Source organism: Budorcas taxicolor, chromosome 25 (genome assembly GCF_023091745.1).
Source record: "Budorcas taxicolor isolate Tak-1 chromosome 25, Takin1.1, whole genome shotgun sequence".
NCBI lineage: Eukaryota > Metazoa > Chordata > Mammalia > Artiodactyla > Bovidae > Budorcas > Budorcas taxicolor.
Window position 1 is genome coordinate 25,252,001 of NC_068934.1, and position 27,516 is coordinate 25,279,516.

The 27,516-nt window shown below is 48.0% G+C and overlaps 1 protein-coding gene across 1 annotated transcript in view; it reads right to left on the reverse strand.

The window, feature by feature from the left end:
• NAV2 (neuron navigator 2) overlaps positions 1–27,516 on the reverse strand; it is a 424,695-nt gene that overhangs the window by 49,002 nt on the left and 348,177 nt on the right. The window contains exons 14-21 of the mRNA XM_052662508.1: positions 22,122–22,413; positions 20,669–21,371; positions 17,240–17,707; positions 16,515–16,580; positions 15,115–15,159; positions 12,635–12,795; positions 11,097–11,285; positions 4,949–5,001 (exon numbers count right to left, since the gene is read on the reverse strand). Coding sequence (XP_052518468.1) covers positions 4,949–5,001; positions 11,097–11,285; positions 12,635–12,795; positions 15,115–15,159; positions 16,515–16,580; positions 17,240–17,707; positions 20,669–21,371; positions 22,122–22,413 — 1,977 coding nt within the window. The remainder of the gene's footprint in view (positions 1–4,948; positions 5,002–11,096; positions 11,286–12,634; positions 12,796–15,114; positions 15,160–16,514; positions 16,581–17,239; positions 17,708–20,668; positions 21,372–22,121; positions 22,414–27,516) is intronic.

The window sequence follows — 27,516 nt, forward strand, 5'->3', positions numbered from 1 at the left end:
TTGTACTTTCTTGGGGTGGAGCAGCCAGGTAGGTGAGTGAAGATCAGTAAAGACTCTGTTAGGTCCTGAGTCCTCTGTGTGTGTCATCATCCAGTTTCACTAGTGGCAAACCCATTACTCTTAAAGATCAGCATCTGACTCGTGTCTCCTCCTCTCAGTTAGAACGTAGAGGGGTGTCACTCACCAGGCCCCGCAGTTCCCTATACCCATCAGCTGGGACAAGTGGGTAGCCGGTGTGACTGCCCCTCATACCTTGCTCCCCACTTGTGATCCTACCCCAGAAGACCCTCTCTCCAGGCTGATTCCTAACAGCAGCAACTAATTTTTAGGTACACTGTGACCAAGTTAGTTAATCCTTGCAATAAGTCCACAAAGTAGGATGGCATTCCTTTTGAGGTTCAGAGAGGTTAGGTATCTTGCCTAAAGTCACACAGCTGGACAATCTCCTTATCTAAGACATGCTTTCAGAAGGCTGGGAGATGTCCTCACTGCTTACTTTTCCCTCTCTGATACTACTCAGCATCCCTCTTTGTCTGTCTGTCTGCCTGTCGATCAATTGATCCCCACCACCACTATCTATCGAATATTTATTGATTTCCAACTACGTGTCAAGCACCGTTTTAATAGTCTGGGATACAACTGTGAACATGACCAAGTCCCTCATGTCTCATGTTTACATTCAGGTAATAATAAGTAGCATTTTACTAAACACTTACTATATGGCAAAGATAGTTCCAAGCACTTGACATTTATTATTCATTGAATCCTCGTAACAACCCTTTGAGAAGGTACTAATATAATTTGCCCATGGTGACAGCTGATAAGTGGTGGAACTGGGATTGGATCCAAGGTAGTCTGGCTCCAGAGCTTATGATCTTAACCAGCACATACTCCTGGCTCTTTGACTACAGTGACATTCTCCTGGAGGCCTTCCAGAAACAAGGCCCTGGCTTCTGAGCCTGATCCAAAGGAGAAAAGTGAATGGTGATATCGTCACAGCTATCTAACATTTGGGAGGCGAGTGGGAGGTCTGTAAGCAGGCTGAACCATCCACAGAGGACCAGCCCGACTTCTAAGCACTTCTATCAGCAGGACTAACGCTCTTTGCTCAGGCTGCTACCACCGTCTGTCCCTGCGCCCACCTGTCTCTGGGGTTGGGCCCAGGGTTCTCAACAGCAGCCTGGAGAAATCGTGCATTTTGTACCTTGCCCCCAACTGCTGCCGCACTTCTGTGCATCTGGGAACTCTGAGTGAAGCTCTGGGCCTCGGAGCCTCTACTGGGCAGTTCCCCTGGGAACTCAGCTGCCGCTCCCTACTGATCAAGAAAGCAAGTCTGATGCCAGATGTGCCCTCTGTAATTTTTTTGTATTCTGAGAGCTGGCCATGACCTCTCTATGGGATTTGTTTAGCATCAGGCTGTCTTTTCTTTCCTTTGTAATTAAAATTACAGGCAAATTTCAGCCAGAATGGACATTCTTGAGCATCTAAGAATTAGAGATTTCGGTGGGGGGCGGGGGGGGGGGGGGAAGCATGTTATCATCCAATAAGAGCCTTTAAAACACCGGGGTATTAAACAGACTCTTTGGTCTGAGTTGGTGGCAACATAACAGACTCCTAAGATTTCTTTCTAGACAACAAATACGAACTTGTTTACCGTAACATTCGCAAAGGCGCCGAAGCATCTGTTTCAGAATTTCATCATCATCAAGGAGCTAATAATAGATAAGGGACCACACACCACTGTTTGGTGGTAGCAGTCTGGTCAGACTTGAAGTTTTCCTTGGAATGAGCATTGCACTCCATCAGTGAAAACATTCAAAGGTTAGACTATTTTTTTTAAGTCTGCAAAAGCAACTTGTATTCTCAGAGAAGGCTCACGTAAAGGACAGTACATGGGAACCCTTGACTCACTGACCTCAGAGACCACCTGGCCTAGCTTCCTGAGGCCAAGGGTAAAATGAAGAATAAGGAGGTAATTTGTCCAAAGTCATACAGTAAGAGAAAAAACTAGGGTTAGGTCTCAGGTCTCTTGCTATCCAGATAAACATGGAATTAAAAAGTATTAGTATTATTAGAAGAGAAGGCAATGTCACCCCACTCTAGTACTCTTGCCTGGAAAATACCATGGGTGGAGAAGCCTGGTGGGCTGCAGTCCATGGGGTCGCGAAGAGTCAGATACGACTGAGCGACTTCACTTTCACTTTTCCCTTTCATGCACTGGAGAGGGAAATGGCAACCCACTCCAGTGTTCTTGCCTGGAGAATCCCAGGGACGGTGGGCTGCCGTCTATGGGGTCACACAGAGTCGGCCACGACTGAAGTGACTTAGCAGCAGCAGCAGTATTATTAGGCGGAGAAGGCAATGGCACCCCACTCCAGTACTCTTGCCTGGAAAATCCCATGGGTGGAGGAGCCTGGTGGGCTGCAGTCCATAGGGTCATGAAGAGTCGGACATGGCTGAGCGACTTCACTTTCACCTTTCACTTTCATGCATTGGAGAAGGAAATGGCAACCCACTCCAGTGTTCTTGCCTGGAGAATCCTAGGGACGGGGGAGCTTGCTGGGCTGTTGTCTATGGGGTTGCACAGAGTCAGACACGACTGACGCAGCTTAGCAGCAGCAGTATTATTAGGTTTTTGGTAATTTGTGAACTTATATCAACTCCGAAAGGACAATTTCAAATTTCATGAAACCACCAGCTTCAGGTCCACACAAGAACAAGAGCTACTGAAAGAGAGCCTGTGGCTGCACGAACTCCCAGTGGTCGGCATGAAAGGCACGAAGGGGCAGCAGCAGGGAACTGCACGTGATAGATTCCTGCCGTCGAATTCTCACAGGTGAAGAGCTCCTGCCCTTTGGCTCTGAGGCTGGCTGAGGCAGGCCAGCCCCCAACTATTGCTTTTCTGAGTGAAAAATGTGTGGACAGGAAACGCTGGGAAAACTTGGGGCTTGGGCACTGAAATGTCTGCTGCGGCAACACCGCACCAAGCCTACGGAACTAGAGTCCCACAGCCCCCGCCCCGTGCCTTCCACGCCTCTGGATTCTGCTTTTCGCAGCAGGCTCCTCTCCCTACCTCAGAGAGGAGGGGAGAGTCCTCAGGGCTCAGCCCAGAGACTGGCATGTACTTGGGCCAGTAAATACTGTGGTGTTGGAGAAGACTCTTGAGAGTCCCTTGGACTGCAAGGAGATCCAACCAGTCCATTCTAAAGATCAGCCCTGGGTATTCTTTGGAAGGAATGATGCTAAAGCTGAAAACTCCAGTACTTTGGCCACCACATGCAAAGAGTTGACTCATTGGAATAGACCCTGATGCTGGGAGGGATTGGGGGCAGGAGGAGAAGGGGACAACAGAGAATGAGATGGCTGGATGGCATCACCGACTCGATGGACGTGAGTCTGAGTGAACTCCAGGAGATGGTGATGAACAGGGAGGCCTGCCGTTCTGCGATTCATGGGGTCGCAGAGTCGGACACGACTGAGCGACTGAACTGAACTGACTGAAATACTGTGGAAGAAGTGACTCCAGGTCTGCAAGTACCCTCTCTGGTACCGTCGTCACAGAACTTCATTCTAGAGGGCAAGACTCGGAGGCCTCAACCACTGACAGTTAGAAGGCCATCCTTGTGCTTTCCTAGATAATGGCTTGAATGACCCCTTCCCAAAGTTACTATATATAAAGGCTTTAAGATGAAAGCCCAGACTCTGATAACATTTCAGACAAGATGACGTAGCAGAGGAAAGAGGTTATTTTGGAGTTGGAGGGACAAGGTGGTAGGAACAGAAGAGAATGTTTCTAGGTCCTTCAGCTCAGACCGTGTCAATAACCACTGAAGTCTGTCTGCTTGCTACACGCCCAAGAAGGAACAGTCTGGGCTCTTTAACTTGATTCTGGGATGGCCTTTAACTTACAAGGGGCTATCTACAGTTTGTCCCACGACATAGCCCAGATACCTGGCATTACCGAAATCTGAGTTATTAAAACATCTGTCCTTCATGGAATGAAGGTCTAAAGAACCCCCAATTTCCAATTAATGAAGTGTTTTTTTTTTCCTTATATGAATTCCCGAATGAAAGTTTTTAAGATAAATAGTCAGGCACATAGCCATAGAAAGCATCCCGAACAAATCCAGTACTGCTTGGCTACATGTGGCTTTTCTCGGCAGCCCTCTCACGGCTGACAGCTTTCCTTTACCAGAGCTTCCTCTGGGCTCTGTGCATTCTAGTTACTGCTTTTACCTGCATTTTCTTATTTCATTCAAACCCGTTATTTGAACACTGTGTGCTCAAGTTCTAGGCCCAGTTCTAGGCACTAGGAATAAAACCAGAAAAAAGTCCTTGTCCTCCAGGAGTTTATATTGCAGTGAATAGTAATCTTCACATATTTAATTCTCAGTACAACTCCACAAAGTAAGGACTGCTACTCTTTCTACTTTACAGACAAAGAAACAGGGAGATACAAAGTTGAAAAAGCCATCTTGGCACTTCCTTGGTAGTCCAATTGTTAAAGAATCTGCCTTCCAATGCAGGAGAAGCGGGTTCGATCCCTGACTGGGGAACTGGGATCTCACATGCCAAGGAGCAACTATGATTGTGAGCCACAGCTAGAGAGTCCATGTGCCACAACAAAAGATCCTGAATGATGCATGCCGTAACTAAGACCCCATGCAGTCAAATAAGTGAGTGAATATTTTCTTTAAAAAAAAGAAAGAAAAAACAGTAAAAGGCATCTTATACATTCTAACCAGTTACTACCTGAAGCGCAATGCCACTTTAACAAAAGTCAGCTTCTGATTTATTGGTTGGTACGTTACAATCAATAGCTGTTTGTAAATTTCAAATTGTGTTCCCTAACTAATTGATCCCCTTATGATGGAAATACTTTCTCTAGGAGACATGCTTATATTTTATTTTTGACACACATAGCCATACAGCATTGATTTATACTCACTGTAGAATAAATTGATGACGTGCTGGAAACCAAGGAGAGTGAGGATCCATGAACTATGAGAAAAAGAAAAAGTAAAGGTCAATTGTACAGATGGCTACTAGGTAGCCCAAAAGGGGAAGGGAAGGAGAAACTCGGCATCAGAGGACACTACCAGGCTTAGAGCAACAACCTCACCGTGACCCAACCTTGTCTGATTCGGTGACAGGTCAAAGTCAAGTAAGGAATAATCTTCTATGGGAGTCGTTTTTCTGTTACCACATTTTATTTCCTACAACCTTCTAAATACTTCCCCCCTCTGCCTATCAAAATAATACATAATTAAGTTAAATGTTGCAAGTGCAGAGGAGTGTTAAGAAGCATATTCACTGTCATCGGTTGTGTGGCTCAGTTCCAACACCCAGAGGCAAGTGCTCCCTGCTTTGTTCCAGCAGATTTTATTCCTTTCTTTTCTCTTATACGTCCCTTAAGGTTAAAATTGTGTTGCAAATGTATTTTATATTTTGCCAGCATCTGTCCTTTGTACAAGCAAAAAGACGATGAGCCGATTATTCTGAACGTAAGAGGCTGGCTGTTGGCTACAGTAAATTCATTCAAGATGACCATGTAGTAGATCATTGGTTAGAAAACATACCCACTGAAACTTAGGTTCTTCGTCTGATTTCTGTCATGTTTACAAAGTGTCCTCTTCCTTGATTGTGACTGCAATTTGGGACTTAGAACCATCCTGTCCTTTCCTCCTTCACCTCCTGCCCGCCGCGCTCCCCCCAGCCCCAAGCCATGGAAACATTTTATTATCTGTTTTCATGTAATTTTAAGCCACGGTCTTCATCAGGACTAGGTATTCTGGCTGACTTCTCTTCTTGGAAACCAGATTCTTTAATGACATTTTCCTAGTAATCTCTCAAAAAACTGCCTGAAAGATAGAAATACGCCTGTGGAGAAATCACAGACCTTTGCGCTGGTCACAGGTTCCCTGATCAGGAGTGGAATGGCCCTCCCCTCCCCACCACACCGCACTCTCACCTGTGATCTGAGAGTGGGAAGCTGGAGAGGAATGCACGTGTACTAAGCAGCTTTCACTTACCACCCAAGGAGTGAACTCAACTTGGATCAGCGGTCGGCAGAAGCTTCCTGCCCACAGATGTCTCATGAACGGCTGCACCACCCTCCCTGGTGCCTCCACAACGTATTCCCAATAAACGTCCCGAACCCCCAGCCTTCCTTCAGGTGCTCCTATCATATTCTGAATCCTGCCCAGCTCTCTCACGGATGACCTGTGAAGTTCTTTGCCATCTCAGAGTCTCTTTCGGTGCAGCTCCCTTGGTTTAGGAAGTTTCCCATCCCTGCCCATTCAGATCTCCAGCAGGATCAGCTCAAACATCATCTTCTCCAGGAACCCGACCTGGAGAAGGTTCCCAGATGGCAGGTTCCTCTCCAGGGCAGCTTCCTCTCTCCTCTGACTATACAGATCCTGGGCTTGCACTTCTGGCCCTCTCCTCTCTCAGAAGTTGCCAGTTTCCCTGAGGCCGTCCCTGCACTGCCACTTACATCCACCCTCCTCAGCAATGCCTGGGGCTCTAGATCTTTCCCTCTATTCTTCCTCCATCTATCATTCACCTGGCCTGTGCCCATAAAAAGTCAACTTAAGGTGTTAATGGCCAATAATGGCTTTCAGTGTTAATATGTCCACACATTAAAATAAGTCTCTCATGGCCCAAGCTGGTGGTCTAACGGTCCAAAAGGGTAAGTTACTTTAGCCCCATGACACAGACACTAGTGGGGAAATGACAGTGGAGGCCAAGGTGGGGGAAGAGATGTGAGCAGCATGGAGCCGCCCTGCCATCACACTGCCCTGCCAGACGCTGGCTCTGGAGGCCTGCACAGGGCTTCTGTGTGGACTCTGGCTGCTGAAAAATGGAAGTCTGACTCTTATTTCTCTGTCTCATACACATGGATTCACTGACACCGCCTTCAGCAACATCTCAGGGCAAGCTTGGGGCCGCACGCAGAGAGAGGCACATCTGGCAGGCTTCGGGTGGAGGTAATTATTTTTCTCTATAATTAACTCCTCTTACTTGTAACTAGCAACAGCAAGGCTGTGGTCCAAAGGAAGAGTCCTTGCTTTCCAGATCAACCCCTAGCTGAATGTGGCTGCCTGAACCACTGCAGCTGGCCCTCCTTCAAGTACGCTGAGCCAAGGCAGAGCCTGGGTTATGTGGCTGGGATACTTCTGGACAACAAAACGCACACAAGACTTAAAAAGCCCAGAGCAGCAGAGGCATGCCCTGCAGCTTCCTCCCTAGACCTATACTTCCCCAAATTTGAAGGTACAAGGAACCAGAGAATATCCAGGCTACCTCTGCCACCGACTATCTGAAACCCAGAGAGGGTAAGCGACCCGTGTAAGGTCCTACAGCATTCAGGAACAAGATCTGTGGACCAGAAATCTGGAGATGGTTTTGCCCTTGAGTGACCTCATTTACTGGTTTCTGAGGTTTACTTTTCTGTTTTTGGTAAAGCCTTCTGGTATATTTAGAATGGCTTCCTAAAGCCCTCGTTCAATCTACACAGGCATAAGCTGGGACTAAGCAAGCACACAGTGCGTGTGTGAGAAGCATGTGACTTCACCCCAACCTAAAGCACAGATAGGGGTGAAATCGCATGATGGAATGACAACTGGGCATATTCTAGCCAACAAAGCAAACAAGCGCCTCTGCTGTCACACTTGGGCATCATATATATATGTACACATATATTTTATATATATATATATAATGTACATATTCAGTTTCATACTAATCAAAACAATTTCTCACTTATACTACTGTTTGAAGTGATCCTCGACATCACAGAGAATGTGTAGGTAATATTCCAAGTAGGGCAGGAATTTCCACCCCTAATGAAAGCAGGAGTAAACTAAGGTCCAGAGGGGTTAAGAGACGTGGTCAAGCACACACAGGTAGTCAGGAGTGGAGAGAGAACGTGAATCTGGCCATCGCACTCTAGACCCCCCTCTGCTACTGGGGGCTGTGGAAGGAGTCAGTGAGATGAGATGCGGTTCTCGTGGCTACTGGGCCACCCTCTCAATCAGCTAAGAAAGCATAACTGAAGATGGAGACCACACTGATGAAGGTTCATGTAAGAGAGCCCAGCTATGGCCAAGGAAAAGCATAAAGTAGGACTGAACAGAAAAAACAGAGGGCTGAGAGTTCAGAAGTTCAGTACCTAGTAGTCCTGATGGCAAAAAGTCCCCAAGTCACTTCTTCTGTTCAATTTTGCCATAAACAAAATGGGGTTGAAATGGCCCAGGGGGAGAAGGATAAAATAAAATGTACAACTGTTCCAATAGCTACCACTGATGGCGTACTTACTATAAACCCCTTTCAAAGTCATTCTACGAAATGCCTTCTAGGATTTATCTCACCTAATCTTCATGTCAGTCCTTTGAAGTAGGTACAATTATTTTCCACATTTTAGTGAACAGGAAATAGGCTAACCAAGGCAAGTCCCTTACCCAAAGTCACCGTGCTAACAGTGGAGGTACCAGGACTTAAATCCAAGTGTAACTCAGGGGCGAGAAGCACAGGAGAGCTGCAATACAGGATTTATTTACTAATAAGCAGCTTTGTTTCTGTGGGCTCCAGATAAACTGGTTTAGACTGCACCAGTTCTTAGGGATGACTGGTAAAGTTCTGGATTTTTTTTTCACTCCAAAGACATTCATTTGAAAAATGCCTCAAGCGTCTCTCTAAAGTACACTATTAAAGCTGACTTGAAGATTGCATAATGTGCCTGATGGAAATTTACCTGAAATAACTTTGAAAGGTTGCACCTGGGCCATGCTTGTACTCATCTACATATTTATAACTTTTATTTTCTTCAAAAGGCAAAGTGCTAATTAGATCCCACAAAAACCTCACACAGGGACTTGTGCTAATTCTTCCCAAATTTCTATTAATATTTGCTTTCTGGCATATGATATACCTAACTGCCTCTTATGAGGAGGTTCTATTTGGTTCAAACATGAGATATGAATTTTTTTCCCAGCTGTTTCTGCAACACCAGGAGTTTATATATTCAAGAGGGGGGAAAAAAGTCTTCAGCCAGTGGAATTAAAAATACCTAACTGCATGAGCCCTATTTTGCTTTTGTAATGTAACAGCTTTGGAAGAAATAAAATCATTCTGATACCAAATTTCCCAAAAGATGAAGATGTAACACGTATCTTAGTACTGATACATCGACAACAGCCCCTACTCCTTCTCCCTGAATTTGATTTTACCTCTGCATGTGAGTTCCACGTCACCATGAATCATCAGGGTTTACAAAAGTCTAGACACTGCTTGTGGGCAAGCCCTTTTCATCAATGTCACTTTAACATCCCAGATATCCCACAGTTGTGCTGCCTGACAGCAGCTTGATTCCAGATGGAATAAATAAAAGCCATCTGATGATGCTACTGTAATGGTCCTGGACCTTTATGAGGCAAAGTATGCTTGTTTGGACAAGTTGCAGGACGGAACTCCATTCACTCAGGTACACACAGGAGGGAGCAGATGAACGGGGCACACTCAAGACTCGAGTCATCATCAGGAGGGTGGGGAAGTGCTTCGTGGCCATGCTCTGCTCACCCACTGAGCAGAAAAAAGTTCAAGATAAACGACCTGCTCCTTCACCTTAGGATCAACATACCCTCCTCTATTACTGCTCTGAGGGTTAAAGCACTGATTTCTAGCTCTTAAATCCAGCAAAACATTCTCAGTAACTCAGGCTCCACCCCGCCTTAATCCACCATCCCAGTGGGTTCCCACATATGGATTTACAGACTAGTTAGTGTCTGCTCCCTGGATGCCACTGGATGCAAACGATACAATCAGAGTGGAGAGAACGAAGGAAGATTAACCAGGGGGCAATTGCTCTGTAACTAAACTCTAAAACTTTTGTTAAAAAGAACACTGGGGAGAGCAGAAACCAATATCCTGCATTTCTACCCCTCTGGACTTATTTAGGGATTTCCTCAACAATCACAACTTCATTTGTTCTACCAGGAGGACGCTGGGCACATTTTCCCACTCTCACAGGGACTAGGAGAAGAGGGACTCGCCTCTCCACCCCTGTTCTATTCTGTCACTGGAAAAGAAGGTTCAGCTAGGGCTAGGGCTCTCAGCCTCGTTTGGCCTTCCTCTGGCTGGGGACTTTCAGCTGCCAGGACATCAATGCTGAAGCTGAGTGTTCAGGCTACGACAGGTACCAGCATTATTGGATTAACATTTATATATATTATTTTGTTTAATTCTCAGAATTTCAGGACTCAGGTACTCCTAATTTTTATCAGTGAAAATACAAAGGCACAGAGAGGTGAAGTTAATTTGTCCAAGATCATATACCTAAGAAGTAGTGAAGCTGGAATTCAAACCCCAGTAGTATTACCCCATATCCTTAACCATGTTCATCACTGGTAAGACACCAGTGATAAGACCCAAGTATATTATCAACTTCACCTTTGCTTTTTGGGAGGCGGGTGGGGGGACGTGCCTGACATTTTGGCTGCTGGCTCCCCTAACTCACACTTTGCCTGGAGGGAGAAGAAATGATTTGAGGTAGGAAGATGGCTGATGAAGGTGCCCACAGTAGTTTTCTCCCCCAAATTCTGATTAAAATGAACAAAACATAAAAATCCTACCCCAAATATTCCCAATTAGCAAGCAAAGAAGGAAAAGGGCAAAACTGAACGCAACAACCTTAAAGAAAAAACTGGTGCTTGAGAAAAGACATCAAAGATTCTGGAGAGAAGTGGAGAAGCATGGGGGCCCACAGCTCCCCAAAGTGAACCAAGTGCATCGGCACAGAGAAAGGAACTTTCTTGTAACTGGTGTTGCCAAGGTGGTGCAGCAGCAGCAGCTGAGCCTGAGCCTCACAGTGGAACTCAGTCAACTCCAGGGCTCACCAGTGTTTTGTCAGCAGTCTCTTCCCTAAAGCCCTGCAAGGTTAACTGAGAGTCAGACCCTACTGTTCAGTTCCCCAGCGCAAGTGGGTGACTTGAAAACACTCGGGCGGGGGGGCTTTTGCACTGACGACGAGAATTCAGTCTAGAGGACCGCTAACCACTCTGCACGCCGGGAGAGAGTGAATCTCCTGGCTTGCTTACCTTCCTCAAACCCATCGCGGAATGAGCCTGAGCGGCTCATGGTTCTGCTCTTCTCGTCCAGGGACATGGAGCTGTTGCGGAAGCGGGTGTCGGTGTACGGGTCATACTGCCCGTCGGCATTGGAGAGGCTGTGGGTCCTCAGCATGGTCGGGTTGGACAAGCTCATCTGGGTGACGGTGGTGGGACTCGCTGCAAGGAAAGGAGTCAGTCAAAAAGTTGGAGGCTCACGTCCCTAAAGGGGACGGAGAGGAGACTGCTGACGATCAGCCATCTCCGGCCCCGTCAACTCCTCTCCCTTTGACTGTTTTCTCAAAGGTAGTCACATCAGCATTTGAGAAACACACTTAGAGCTAAAAATAAGGGAGGAAAGGTGGGTCAGTTCCAAAGCGAGGCTCCGGGCCCCAGCTTTCCCACTTGGCACGTTCAGACAAGCTAGTGTCACCTTCCAGGCATGAGCTAATTACTCTCTGGGCTCATCTGGAACAATTCTCTCTAAAGCCAAAAGCCCAAAATAGTTCTGCCGGGCTTTTGATCAGATGGGAAGCGTTTGTGCATGACAAGAAACTCTTGCCTCAAAGAGTTACAGCCGAGAAAAGAACAACAGGAGCACAGGTCTCACCGTCTCTGATGGGGAGATTTCATAGTGGGGCCTGCAGAGCTTCAGTGCAAAGGGGGCGCATGTACTTTAGCTGAAACTGGCTTTCTTATTAAACTCCTGTCCACTTCAGTAATGTAAAATAGTTTAGAAGTGCATTCGGTTCATTAAAAATGAAGAGTTAAGCCTTCCTTGATTAGAAGTCCTTAAAGACTGAGCTTCTTATTCACAATAATCAGAAAAGGCTGCCTCTCTGAAGAATGAGATGAGACTGGGAAAAAAAAATACTTCCCTCTGTATCCATCTTGGAAAGCTCAGCTCTCATCCTGCCACCTCCATGTAACCTTCAGTCATTCAAGCCAGGACTAGTCTTTCCTTTCTCTGTGTATAAAACTTGCTATTAGATCACATTCAGTTTTTACATGATTTCACATAAAACTTTGACCAATTCTCGTTTACCTGTTGATGAGTCTGTGTGGGTGTCTGTCTTTCTAAAAAAGCATCCGTTGACATGCCACCAGGGACTATGATACAAACTCTTTTCCTTTCCTCATTGTGCCAGTCAAAGCCTTATGTCACCAGTAGGCACTTCCAAGAATACTCATTCAATCAAAACTTGATCTTTATTTCCGGTTTAATAAAGCAAGGAGGATGACCAAATATGGGATATGCTGTAGAACGTACTTCTTCAGAGATCTTAGAATACATGCTTTTCATTCCACGGATAGTTTGCCCTACCTACATCAACCATGCAGAGAAAATTACTGGAAGAGAACCAAGAAACCTTTCTCTTTCCTTTTGCTATCAATTGCCTGTAATCAAACTTCACTGCTGAGGGCTGATCAGATACTGAGAGCTACATGACCACATGTCTCTCAAAATGCAAGATAACCTCCGCCCCAAGGTGCCGATCAACATCGTTAAATGCCAAGTGGCTACTCACCCAGCTGAGAAAAGTTGAATCTTGTTCCAGAAGGAGAAGTTACACTGGAGCCAGAGGAGAAAGGGGAGTTGGCGGTGGTGTCCTGCAGGCCTCCTGCAGAGTGGGACCGCAACCATTCTTTTGCGTCTTCTTGTGTGCGGAGCTGGGAGGTGGGGGTATACCTGGACAGACAGAAATCAGGCTGGGATTAACTAGGAACAATGGTTATGAGAATGAGTGCCCTGGAGCGGATAACAAACATATAAAAAGAAAATATATATCCAAACATATAAGAAGAAAGTCTGAGGTTTGAAAAATCAGATTGCTACACATTCTGCAACTCACAGATTTTCTCAAAACCTTTTTGGCTACTTGGCTGTCTTTGGGGAAAACTGCAGTTCCTAAAGGGAACTACATAAAGGGAAGGAGACTGGTAAATGCTCAAAGAGCTGTCCCTGGGCGTATCTGTAACATGTTGATTCATGACGGTGTCATTTCAAAGCCCCCACCTTGACAGGACTGAGGCAGTGAAACGAGCTGCTGTCAGAGCTTTGAGGAAGTTTTAATTAGATAGCTCCTGGCATCTGCATTCTGAAGTGCAAATAAGCAGCCACGAATCACAGAGTATCAGAAACCAGACACGTAACAGAAGGTGTGAGGAGACCAATGTAGAGAGCAGTGGCTGCAATCTGGCAGAGACCAGTCTTCAGAAGGGGACCCCAAATCACTGGGTCTCACACGAGGCCCACCTCCTCGTCGCTTCTGAAACAAATTTGGTAATGATTTACTGAATGTCTCTAACGTGCCGGGCGCCTTCACAGACATTATCTCGCTGACGCCTGAGACTTGCCCAGCAACTCAGGTGCAATCATTTCCATTTTACCGAGGTGTCAATCCATACGTGCCTGACCCCCAAACCCATGCTCTCCTCATTATGCCCACAGGCAGCATCTCAAATGTCTAAAGTGCCCAAGTGACCAGAGTACTTTGGACTTATAAACAGATTTTGGTGGGGTGACTACTGGATATGTGTGTGTACAGAGTGGGTGAGCCAGAAAGAGAGCCACAGTGAGAATTTGGAATATAGACATGGTTCTTCCTTAATCTAGAATTGGACTTTCTAGGTCCCATTAATTGACTGAGGATACCATATCACATATCTCCATTCTGAATTAAAAACAACAATTTTTAAAAGCCAGAGTTACATAATTTTCATAGGATAGATCTGCTCCAGAAATATACACAGGATTATGAAATGCTAATATTCAGAACTGAGCTTCCACATGAAGCAACAGTGGGGCATCAAGGTCAAACTCATGTGAAGAGGGGATATGATTTAAACACTAGCCTGAGTGCCAACAAGCAGCTCTCACAGGCATGATGAAAACTGTTAAATACAACAGGCCTTGCCAACTCCCCCCTCGAAGGCCACAGGCTGAACCTTCCTCCCTCGGGAGGCCTGCTGGGGGTTTTTCAATACTTCTTAGATTCTTAGATTTGGCTGCACTCGGAGCTCCTGCTGAAAGGAAGCATTGATACCTACCTTCCATTACTGGTCAAAATGCTCTCAGCCTTAAGAGCTGCTGGATATTAACTACCGACATACATGGCAGCAACGAAACATTTCATTCCAACTTCCATGTTTTGCGAAAGCTCTTAACGCTTAGTGCAGGGTGAAGCTGATGCTACAAAGAACGAGGTGTTTAGAGAGCGAGAGAAATGACAGCTGCAACCACATGACATAAAGATCACGGGACAGGCGGGAGGACGGAGGTTCTTCTGGGTGGTAAAGTGAGGTGAACGGCGTGAGCAATGGTGACTTATAGCATCTTGTTACACCAGGACCAGAGTCAAAAATGAGCCATCACTTATAGTGAATGAGAGGACACTCCCTCTGGGAAAGTCTTTTCTTTCTTTAAATTAAAAAAAAAAAAAAAAAATCGCCCTATATCTTGTGGGGCATTGAAAACTGGCCCAATTTTTGATTAGAATATTCTGACAAGTGCAAAGCATCTGTCCTTAGCAATTTTCTATGGGCCAGAAAGTCAGAAATCCTCAAACTGTGGGTAGGGAGGGAGGGGAATATTTCTCTCCTTTGCTCATGTCCTGGCTGACAAATCAACATGCTACAAGTCATGTCCTTTCTCTCAGAAGACAGCCCGTGGATGGAATGGTCATGGCGAAGTGATCAGCGATCAAACCCACTGGCCCCAGCAGTAGCAGTAACTGCTCTCCGGGTTTGCTCAGGGATGGCTGTCATGAGATGGTTTGACCACAGTAAGCCCGAAAGAGCACAGCCCCTGCTCAAGCAAAAGAAGCCAACAAATGGAGAGATGAGAACAAGAGGGTTGCAAGGAGAGCCGTCGTCCACAGGGTCCTGCCGCGCGGGCCCAAGCGGGGACCCCCAGCCCACCCGCACCCCCATCAGCCACGAGCTAGCCACATAGCCAAGCCCCAGAGCCACAGCAGATGGCACGGATGCAAGGAGGAAACACAGATACCTGAGTCCTTTTTTAGGCAAAGTGTTCCTATCAAGGTGCGGGTCACTGTAGGAAAGTTAAAACACACGTGAGAACCTCGGAGAAGCTCAGGGAGAGCAGGCAGTGTGAGGTGGGAAAGGCTCGGGGGGCCAAGAGATCTGGAGGAAGAGACTCACTTCACCGGGGAGAAGTCCATTGCATGCAACACAGCCACGGGGGCAAGGCAGCTGAGGCCCGTGCTCACACCTGGGCGCCTCCAACCCCGGCACCAGGCGGTCCGAGCCTCTCGGCCCCACCTGCTCCTTCCTTTCCCCCGGTTCAGAGCCGAACTCAGGGGCTGCCCCCACCTTGAAGCAGGGCCCACGCCTTCCTCGGCCCGTCGCCCATCGGTACCGCCAGCGCTTAGGGCTCTCTGCACCCGTAACCACTCTGGCCCACCCCCAGATGCCTCCGGTGATGACTTCAAGTGAAAGAAGGGACTTGTTGGACGGTTTCAAGAGGCCAGCAGTCTGCATATTTGGAATTCATCTGTAACAAGTGGATTCTGGATCCCTCTCAGTTTTTGAGGCCCTCATTGGGTGGAGCTAGGAGCGGAGCCTTGAGCAGAGTTGGGGCATGTTACAACTTGCTGGCTGACAAAGTCACAGCATTCGGATTTCCAAAGGTGGAGGTTTAAAAAGCTTGGTCTCTGAGTCTGACCAAAGCAACGTTTTTGCTGTTGACATGGTGAAGAGGGTTTTCGCTAATTTTTTTTTTCCCCTAGCATGAAACAACATCTGCTTATTATGTTTGGCCAAGCCATGGCTCCCCCCCAAATTCAAGGTCAATAATCCATCTCTGAGGCCCACCCACAGGGCAGCTGGGGGCCAACAACACTCCCCATGTTCTTATCTTTACAGAAAATGGGCACCCAGAACACAACAGCCCGCGAGACACAGAGCCAAACTGCAGCAAAGGCCTTGGAGAGGGCAAAGAGCCAGCTGCGTGGGGAGAAGGGGGAGAGGGGAGACAAAGGTGAGGGCCAAGCCGCGTGGTGGGTGGTAGATCATGTCTGGGCCTGGAGGGGGAAGGGAGGGAGGCAAAAGGGCAGGAAGCCAGGGAGCAAGGAGCATGCCACAGGGGAGGCTGACATGCCAGTGAGAGCTTCTGCCGCCCCTTTCCAGGTGGCAGGCTGGAGGTTCCTTCCCAAGCTGGGAGAGGAGGGGCCGGCCCCAGTGCACCTCTTCCTGAGCTCTGTGGACAGCGGAACTGACCCTCACGGGCATGTCTGGGATTGGGGGGTAGGTCACAGAGTACACCGGGGCCACGAACACAAGCGGAAGCCACAGGCCAACAGCCTCACACAAAACATCCGGCTCGACACAGGGTGGGGCAGAGGATGCTAGAGGCTCGGTGGGGTCCCCGGCCTACGATGTCATTACCTGTCCTGTTTCCGGGGCAGAGTACTTCTGCAGAACTTAGGGCTAGCGGCAGGGGAAGAGAGAGGGCTAGAAGGCCAGGCAGGTGGAAAACAAGAGAGGGAGCATTAGATCGGAAGGAAGGGGGCAGGGCGTCACACACAATGACCAGAACATTTTCCTCATTCCCAGGGCCGATACTGGCTTTCTTCCCCATGTGGAGAAGGCAGATACATTATCACTGCTACAGCGAGATTTGAAGCTCTGAGGAAGACTCTGGGTGCATGATTTCCTATCACTCTGCCCGGCAGCCCTTTGGTAGGAGGGTGTTTGCCACTTCGACTCAGCTGCTTAAGGAGCACCCCACCACACACTCCGTGGACGCAGCCACCACTGATTCGGCCCGCACCATTAGAAGGGCAGGGAAAGAAGCAGGTGATGAACAAACAGGATAAAAAGGAAGGACCTTGCAGGTGGAATGCTGTTTTAAAACGGAAGCCTGGAATCTGCCCCCAGGAGACTTGCAGCAACTCCACGCACTGAGAGTAACCACAGTGAGAAAGATAACAGGAAGCAGAGCCCGGCTTACTCCGACCCAAACTGGCTTCCCCCTGGAGAGACAGCAGTGATCCAAAAGGGAGAAATCGCCCAGCAATGGTAAACAACGCCTGGGCTTCCTAACATAACGTCTGGACTCTCGGAGGGGCATCTTTCGGGGAGATAAAGGCAGCCAAACGCACAGCACCAACCTTTCCGACAGTGTGGTCTTCACACTGTTGGTTCTGACAAAGGGGGTGAGGGCGTCGTCCTTGGAGGCAGCGATGAGGCCGGTGGAGGAGTTGTGGCTCAGCGCCCCTCCGCTGCCCAGGGAGATGTCAATGGACTCGCAGCTGGTGTGGAGGCTGCTGACCGACTGGAAGCCCAGGCCGTCCTTGCTCACGGCCGAGGAGCTGCTTGCATTCGTGCCCCAGGTGAGGCTGTTGGAGGGGCCCGAGTGGGCAGAGCTGGGGCTGGAGGCCAGGGGGGACTGGGTGCTGTCCACATTCTTACTGTAGAGAGGGCTGCTGCTCCCGCTGCTCAGGACGCCGCTGCCCGAGGGGGACTCTAAGTTACCCTGCTGGCTCAGGGTGGCGTGAGGGTTGGAGATGACCACCGAGCTTTTCAGGTTTTCGGCTGTGGCGATGGGCACTTGCTTGGTAGGCTTCCCACCAAAGAGTCTGCGAAGAGACAAAGGGTTGTGTGGGTTGAACACCCAAGGCCAGGGGGCGCTGGGCTGTCAGAGGAGGGTGGGGAGCGGGAGCCAGTGAGGGTTCCTGCGGAGGGAGGCGGGGTCCTTCCCAGGGCTTGAGGCAGTCCCCTGGGAAAGGTACAACAGGCCAGGCACTGGCGGAGCAAAGGCTCCACCTTCAAGTTCTCGGATGCCACTGAGACCCTGGATCTGAGCGAAAGGGAGACGGGCAGTAATCTTCTACCGGCCTCTCCCTTGCTACTTCAAGATCTTGCTTCTCTTTCTTTACATAAATAGAGTAACTAGAAAACTGCCCCTGTCCAGGAAACATCTAGAAGAGAAACGAGTTGTCTTAATCATCTTTGTATCTGTGACCCCAGGCGCAAAGCATGCCCTCATTTATGACAGTTCGGCTCCGAAGGATTTGGTTTCTCTGATCTCTAAGCAAACATGCAGCATCAGGAACAGGAGTCTGGATCTGCAGGCAACCTGGGCAATGTGTCCTCCAGATTCATTCTTGCACAAAAGCCTGGCAAGAAGGAGGTGCCTTTTAGGGCCAGAGAGCAAGTGCTGCCCAGTGATATGCACAAAACCTTGCAGGGTTCACAGGATGTCAGGCCAGACACGCCAGGTGTGAACGGCGTCTCCGTGACGGACACACAGAAATGCCCTTGCGTGTCATTCCCCCACTGCTCATGACCAAAACCGTGCTACCAAGGACAGAGGGGATGGCACAAACACTCCCTTTTTCTGCTGGCAGAGTTCTCTGGTAGGATGGAGTGACTACCTTAAAGTCTAAGGACAGTCCATGCTCTTATAACAATGGCCTGATTCCATCCACTAAAACTCTTATGAAACAGGTGTCTCAGAAAAGAAATGATACCCACTACATACTAGACAGGTTGCCTTCCACCCAGCTGGTCAAGTCATGTAAATTTGATCTTCTATCCTCTCCAGTGGAGAAGGAAATGGCAACCCACTCCATTATTCTTGCCTGGAGAATCCCATGGACAGAGGAGGCTGGCAGGCTACAGTCCATGGGGCCGCAAGAGTTGGACACAATTTAGCAACTAAACCACCACCACCATCCTCTCTAAACAGTCCCTGTTGTTTAGTTGCTAAATCGTGTCCAACTCTTTTGCAACCCCATGGACTGTAGCCCAGCCCGCCACGCTCCTTTGCCCCTGTATTTCCCAGGTAAGAATACTGGAGTGGGTTGCCGTATCCTTCTTCAGGGAATCTTCCCACCTCAGGGATCGAACCTGCATCTCCTGCTTGGCAGGCAGATTTTTTTTTTTACCACTAAGCTACCTGGGAAGCCTAAACAGTCCTTACAAATCTCAATTACTATAGAAATAAATAAACATGATCGACCCTCACAACAATGTCTGGTGATAGAAGAAGAACACTCTCTGCCTGGTGACAGAGAAAGAACTATTCTGTTGCAGAACCTTGGCTTTAGAGTACTTGCACACCTGCAGTGACAGGGGCCTCACTATGCTACTCCAAAGGCTAAGTGGCTTCACTGCCAAGCACTTCCAGTTGTTACAAAACCAAAATCTAATCCACCTCTTCCTGACTTGTACGCATTGCTCCTAATCCTACTGTATGTAACTACACAGAAAAAGTCCAATCCTTTTTCTGCTAGTCCTTTACACCACTTGAAGACAGCTATCACACTTCACTTAAGACGCCTCTCCTTCATATTAATGCACAATGAGAGAATTCAGAACACCTTACTAATTTAGGAAAAATGTAATTGCTAGGAATGGGCTGAAAGGTGCTCAGTTCAGAGCCTAAGAAGCTGCATGCATTTTCAAGTATTCTATTACACTAGCCTCAGGGTCTAGTAAAATGCCTTTGTAGCTACTAAAGGAAATCTATAATACCAAAGAGAACATTACATATAATACTTGAGGCAAGAAGCAGAGAAAATTTTCATTTACAAGGCAACCTGTTAAAACAACAAAGAACAGCCCAATAGGACCTTCCCCTGAAAAAATAATCATTACTGAAATTCTAATAATCAAGTCTAGACAAAGAACAGTGAACTGCTTCATTATACCTTTCATGTGGAATGCTTCTTCTGAAGGCTTTGCAAACATTCCTATTCATTCCCAAGTATGTACATGTGCACATAAGTTTTATTTTTCCACTGTTAAATTTTCTATCCTCAGGACTTACTCTTTTCTGAAAAGGTAGGATGAACCGTGCCCTATGCGGCTGCAGTTTTAAAGATGGTCCACTGTATGTTCTAATGAGGCAAAAAGTTGTATAAACTGAAAGGAAATTCTATTTTTCAGAAACACTTCTGCTTTAAGAATTGTTTTTTTCTTTTTTGTAAAGGAAGCTAACATTTCAGAGACTAATTTGGAATCATGCACGCAGTATAAAAAAAAGTGTGTGAGGGGATACTGGACTATTTGGGGAAAAGATCAGGCCAAGATCACTATCTGGCATAACGATGAGGAATCTGAGTTACAGCTTTTAAAAAAAAAACTGTTTTCTGTGAGCTCCTCATCTAGATCTAAGGGTGTATTAGGAACTCATCTTCGATGGTAACTAACTTTTTTACTGAGTACTTACTATGGGCTAAATACGGCTACATAGATTAATGGTCACATAGATTAATGGTCACAGGTAGGTATCATCATCCCCATTTTACAGATGAGGAAATGGAGGCAGAAGTATTAAGAGAGGTTACACGGTGGCTACATAAGGTGGACCTAGGATTCAAATGCAGGATGATGGATTTCAGAGGCTTATGTTTTTCACACCAACACGGGAAAATACTCAAAGCTGCTGGCAGCATCTGACCAAACAGCTTTATTAGAGGACTGAAGCGGAGAAAACCAGAGATGGTTTCAGCTAAGAAACAGGAAATTATGAATCCAGGATGCCATTCCACATCACATATTCCAGTTCCACTCAATGCTGTTTACCCACTTACCTGCGGAGCGTGGGAGAGGCCACATCGGGGTACTTGGCCCCTGGCTGGAGAGTGGCCTGAGCCGCACTGGACACGGGCTGGGGTGGCGGGTTCACCTTCACCGAGTTACAGGAAGCCACGCTCTCGTTGTCGGAAGAGATGCCTTTCTCCTTATCGGTCTGGTTGACCAGACCTGGCAGAGAGCTGCCCAGGGCTGTTTTGGAAGGCTCCCTCAGCTTGGGCACCGGCAGGCCGGCTGACTTGCTGCTGATGTTGGAATCTATGCTGCTGGTACTAGACCTGTTTCCGGCCCCGTTCCGGCTGGTGGACTTACTGGGCCTTGGCAGACTCCGGTACTGTAAGTTCGTCCGGGAGCTGAGAGACAGATACCCATCGTCCTGATTCTGAGCCCCATCCATGCTCGTCTTCCGACCGGTGGACCGACCGACAAGTGCGGACGACTTTGGGATTTTGCCCAGTGTGGCTGACCTGCTCGTGACGGTGGCCCCGCTGGCTGTGATCACGGCCAGGCCAGCGGCAGAGCCACTCTGCTTCTTGAACCCAAAGCTGTTGGCGTTGGCGGCAGGCGTCCTGGAGCTGCTGGGGAGGGGCTTCTTGGATTCATCACCACTGCTGCGGCCGGCATCTGATGGGGAACGCTTCACCTGGGCGGCTTTGGGTGACAGCCTTCCTTTCTCAGACACTTTTGCATCGTCTGTTTTCCCTACGGCAGAAATCAGCAAAGTTTGCCTGCATATTAAGAAGCCAGCTCAGTCAATTCAGAGTATTTAAAATTCTCCCCTACTCCAAAAACGACTTTGCTTTCTCCTGGGGGAAAGCAGTCCCCTTGGGAGACAGAGGAGAGAGCTTTTTATAAAGATAATCTCATCTACGACTGTCACCAAGAGCCTTTAGGAGATGTCAGTGATTTTCCTCATTTGCAAAGCAGTCTACATTTACCCAGAATAAAGCAAAGCCAGCCAATCACCGACACGTCTGGGAAGGAGACCTTGTCTTTTACTGACCATTCTCCCTCTATCCATTAAGAAGCTGTCCCTAACATCTTCAGTGGGCATCCTACCTTCCTGCAAAAACTCTGCCCCTGTTTATACACATCCTTAAATCATGGGCAATACTGACTCACCCTATCAACAGCTCATAACCATGTGTCCTTGAATAGTCTTCACTGGGTATGTTAACTCAGAGCCTGCCCACGCTTCAACCAATTGAACACGTCTTGGCAGCTGAACTGTCTTCAGACTTTAAGAGGCTCTCATGCTCACAAATTTCCACTTGGAAAAAGGCAAAGATATGAATCTTTCTGAAAGCTGGCTATGAGCAGAGTCCAAACCCTAAGAAGCAATACCTGAGCATTTACAGGGACTTGAAAACATCAAGCCCTGCTAGCGTGACTGCTTTCCTGGTTTTGAAGCTGACAAGTGCACATGCGAGACAGCGCATGCCTCTGACTCACCGGTTCCGGGGGTCTTGAGCGTGCCTGTCGGGGCAGCCGGCTTCGTCCTTGGCATGGTGATGCCGACCTGAGCTGTCATGCCTCGCCGCCACGAGCCGGTCTGTGAGATGACGGGGTTCTTCTTGCCTGACGTGCTTTTGTCAGACTCATCGGACACGTCAGACGGGTTCCGCCTCCACTTCGACCCCGGCTCCATCTTTATGCCGCTGTCTGAGCCCCCGTCTGACTTCTTGACATCCTCGCTGGACCACAGGGAACTCCTCTCCACCTGTGAGTGTTTCTCGGCGTCAGTCTGTGAAGGAGACCCTCTGAATCAGTCTTTCTCAAACCCCAGGCTAGGGAGCCCCTCACTCTGGAGCAAAAAGGCCCATGTCCTGGACAAGTTAGGGGAAAAATAACAGATGCCCACTTTAAAATGTTTAAGCCTTTGTACCGGTTATCTTATTAGGAAGCCTGATTTGTTGGGTCCAAGGAAAGTGAAGAATACGAATATGTCTGAGAAGGGAGTGAGGGAGGAGAGTAAACGGAGCCAGAAGAAAAAGAGGGGGAGAGTTCCATGCAGGAGAACCAGAGGACGGGGCTATGGCAAGAACTGAGCCCCCCAGCTCTGCCCCTTGGCGAGGTGCCTCCTCTAACTCCGACAGCCCGAGCTCTCTGCAGCTCCCAGCCCCCCAGCCCTGGTCCCCTTTGTTCCGCCGGCTCCTGAGCACCACAGTCTCACACGGAGAGTCTCACACGGAGAGCGAGGACAGACTGAGGCCACTAGCTCCCCTCGAATCAGGGACAGAGAGGGGCTGAGAGAGGAAACGTCTCCTCAGAAGTCACGTCCCTGGGTGCTGCCAGCCAGAGGGTGCCTGCTCCCAGCCCAGCTCCATCCATCTGCCAAGGCTTGCTCCTCTTGTGGGCTTCTGTGAGGACAGGGGATATAATTAGCCAGCTTTCTTTGGAAGAGGGCTGACCTCCTGGCCATGGAGCCCAGGAGGGGACAGAAGTGTGATGTTAATGATTTGCTGCAGTTAAAAGCTGTAACTTGCTAGCCAGAAAGCAAGCTTTGGGGGCCTCCCTTGGGGCTGGGACCAGTCCGAGCAGATTTCAGCAGGGCGAAGGAGTGCACTGAGCAGGGAAGGGAAGGGAGGTCAGCAACACTTTGGGGTGGCTCCCCTGAGATACAAGTCCCATATGTGCCACACTTCACAACCAAGAGTGGGCAACATCTGCAAAGAAGGAAATCAAAATGACCCCCTGGCAAGAATCTGGCCTGATGCCTGTCATTTGAGATCAGTACCGATGGCTTCCTCCAGGGAATATGCTGGCTGAATGGGAACAAAGCTCCATACAGACAAGCAGCCCAAGTTCAACCACCTCTCTGTCACCACCACAGCCACCCCGCTCTCTCCCTCTGCCATCTCACGGGTGTCTTTGGTTACTCGACCATTCTTCAAACATGCTGAAGTTCCCGCTAGGTACGAGGCATAGGAAGAGGAGGAGAGACACACTCCCGGACTGTGAGAAGCTCGTCATTCAGCCGTGGCAAGGGACACAGACAGAGGCGTGTCCCCGGCAAGTGAGCAATCAAGGCTCGATGATTAAATGAGTGAAATCAGTGAACACAAGCCTCTCGAGCTACTGCACACTTTAACAAAAGGACCTCATCCAATCCGGACTGCCACCTGGTCAAGGAGGGTAAAAAGGTAAGTATTACAGAACTGTCTTCATCTTCATCAGTTTTAGAGATGAGCAGAAACTCATGGGACTCGCTCCATGTCCCAAGCACCCCAGCCTGTGGTCCTTCCTTAACCTTCCAGTGCATTCATTCAACCAGAATTTCCTCCATACACGTGGTTTGCCAGGCACCAGGGTAGGTCTGAGGATCTGTGAGTAAGATTGGATCTCATCCCTTCTGAAGCTTATGATTCGGTGAAAGAGGCAAGGCTTGGAAATATAAGACATATAAATGGAAAAGGACAAGGAATCTGAGAGAGTATTACAAGCACTGATGTAATTTAGATTATGACGATGGGGATAGGGAATGGTAGTTTGGTAGGGCCTTTTTGAGGATGTACCCTATAGAATGAACAGAAACTTACTGAGAGAAGAGTTTAAGGGAAGAGCATGCCAGGTAGGGGGAAGAGTACATGCAAAGGTCCCGAGGCAGAAAATATCTTGGCTTTAGAAACATTCACTCAACAAATATTTACTTGATACCACAATGTATCAAGCAAGTTTTTAGGTACCAGAAGTACTATGCTTAATGAGAACAAAGTACAAATCATTAACCTCCTGGAGCTTATGTTCAAATACATTCTAACACATTCTTTTATACACTAAGAGGTACTAAAAACTTCGCACAAACCACATCCTGGGATACTGCATTAATTATTCTTTTAATGTTCCTATACCTTATTTTCCCTGATCAAATTATAGTGATGCTAATAGCAATAACAATTAAAATTTGCTACGCATTTACTGTGTGCTAGCACTGGGCTAAAGTGCTTTACATGCATCATTTAATCTTCACCAAAAAAAAAAAAAACCCTGTGAGGAAGTTTCAGCTCATGAGAAAGCAGAGGCACAAAGTGGAAAAGAAGATTGCCCCAGATCACCTAGTGCAAGGATTCTGGGGAGCCTGCGTACAGAGCCCATATTTTAGCCACCATGCTATGCTGCCTTCCCAAAGGATAAGCCCAAGGATGAGAAGATGCTGCATGGCCAGGGCACCTACCACATCACCTACTCTCAGAAACTTTTCTTTCCATCCTGGTTGGTCAGTGGTTCCCCAAGTCCAATTCTTGAGCAGTTCCCGTCTCTGGGTGGGACCCCAGAATTCTGATTCCCTACCAATGGCAGAGAGAGTGCACACATGCCCAGTCTGACTACAGCTTGAATAGCCCTCTGGAAAGAACAGTCATCCAACCATCACGGTCCAGGGTGGAAGCCATCCCAGCGCTCTCTGCACTGGAGCATGTGCCCCGGACACTCTGCTGGCTTTGAGTTCACATCCCCTCCTGAGCTCTGGGCCAGATCACGCAGTGGCACCAGGAGAGTTTAAAAGATGAAGGGCCAGCCTCTCTGTTCCTAGAGCTTAACACAGGAGGGCCGGCAAGACAGCCTTGTCGAGACGCACCCTCCCTTTTGCCAACTACTCCCTTCTTAAATGGTACCTCCTTTCGGTAGATTTCCCTGCTGCGCCTACCTGCAAGTCCACTTACTCATTCAGTAGCCAAGAGGGAAGTGGAGAGACCCACACTCAAGGAGGGACGGAGAGGGCCTAGAAGAGGGGACGGGAGAGTTCTTCCCTCGAGAGCCCAGGCTCCTGAGGGACTGTGGAGAGGGGGGTCAGGCTTCTGAGAGTGAGAGAGTGGAACCCATGCACTGGGGAGTGAGGTGCGGCCGTGGGGCAGGATGTGGGGGCGGGGGGGGGGCGGTGTGAAGCAGGGGCTTGGGCTCCGACAGACTTGAGTTCAAGCAACTAGGTGCTGCCACTCCTATGCATGTGTGACCCTGGAGGAAGTGGCTGAACTTCCCTGAGATTGCAACCTTGTGTGTGAAACATGGATGGTAGTCAGACAGGTGTCTCAGAGAGCTGACAGTGGTTGCAAGGAGCTCAGTGTGGAGGGACCAAGAGTAGCTTTCTATCACCAAGTGTCCTGCCTCTGAAAATCTCCAGCACGTTAGCATTTAACATAATTCTGTCTTGCATGAAGGTAAACAGGGAATTTGTATTTCTATTATTAAGTTTGGCTCCAAGAAAGCATGTTCAGATAAAGTATGTCAGTATCTCTCTCACACTCACCCTTCAAGATAAGTCTTAATTACCGTGATTTTTTCTTTTTTTTTTTTTAATGGATGAGGAGGCAGAGGCTTGGAGAGGTTGAGCTCATCCAAGGATGTCACAGAGCTGGGAGCTCAACCCTGACTTCAAGGCCATATTTTTTTCCCTGTTACCACAAGCAGACTCCCCAACTTTCCTGGAGAAAGTCGATCAAGAGGCGGTCAGAGCTCAGGCTGCGGGATTCTCTGCCTAGCACACTGAGGAGCAGTGAGCAGAGGTCAGTGCTGGGTATCTGGGCATGTGTGCCCCCATCAAAGACCCTCCCAGTGCTCCTCAGCACACTGGAGGAAACAGTCACCCACAGACAAAGGGGATTTCCATCCCCAAGGATCACCCCTCCAGTACCCGGCTCCTCTCTCACACAGCTGAACGAGGCTGCTGCTTAGGCTTCCAGGCGATAGTTTCCCTGCTCCTTAGATGTTGGCTGGTCCTCAGAGGCTTTTCAAACATGAAAACCTAGGCAGGCAACCTGTCCTCAACCTGCTTTCCTAACACATTGGACCACTTCTCCCTGCCTCTGGGACGGTCTGTGCTGCCCGTTTGTCCAGGGAAACCAGCGTGTGACGGGGACCTGAATGTGCCCTGGGAGGAAGGCAGCAGACACGTTCCCGCTGCCTGACGCTGCCTGGAGAGGAGTAATGGTCCTTAGTCTTCCTGAGAGTGGCACAGGGGAGGAGGAGAGAAGGAGGCGATATATGTGGATCAGATACTCAGAGATGCTCCCTGGACAGGAACAAAGGGATACCAAATAAACCAGCTCAATAGGAATCTTACTGTGGTTGCAAGTCTACATTTTATCCTGGTATCTACTTAATTTTACTTAAATATTCTAAACTCAGGTAGTTTTATAGCAAAAAAAAGAAAAAAAAAAGCAGTCCAATGAATCGTAAACTTCTTACAACACTCCTGATGTTAACTTTCTGCTCTTGATCAAAAGATATGCTGTGTCATATTCTTGAAGCTTTTCTAATGTAACCTTTGCTAGATGAAAGCAAAGAGCTGGTCAGAGAGGAGGGCGTCTTGGCATTAACCAAATTCAAATGCATCATTTGTAAACTCCAGATGTTTACTCTGTGTCGGTGTGGAAAATAGATTTTAATTCCAGCTCTGTGGGAAGGGAACAAAGACAAGGAGATTGTTCTGACAGTGTTTTGTTGGCTCAGCGAGCATCTTAGGAGCAAGCTTCTTCCTGCCTTGCAAGTGAGCAAATCTACTTTACAAATCTTCTTCTCTCTCCTCTCTGTCTCTGTCTATCTTTCCTTCTCTCTTAGTTCCACAGCTCAGTATCTAAGGACAGTCTAGAAGCATGATTGTGGTTACCTTGAAACTAGAAGGAGTCTCAAAAAAATCATTTAGTGTCCACAAAGAAAGGAAAAGGGTAGGCATTATAACATTTGCCAAGTGGTAGGAACACAGTCTGGCTTGGTATCTCTAATCTGTATTTAATAACTGAACACTCATCCCTTGGGTGGTATGGCTAGGTTTTTTTAATCAACTTTTTAAAATTGAGGTATAGCATTCATATACTAAATGTACAATCTTAAGTATATAACTTGAAGAAAT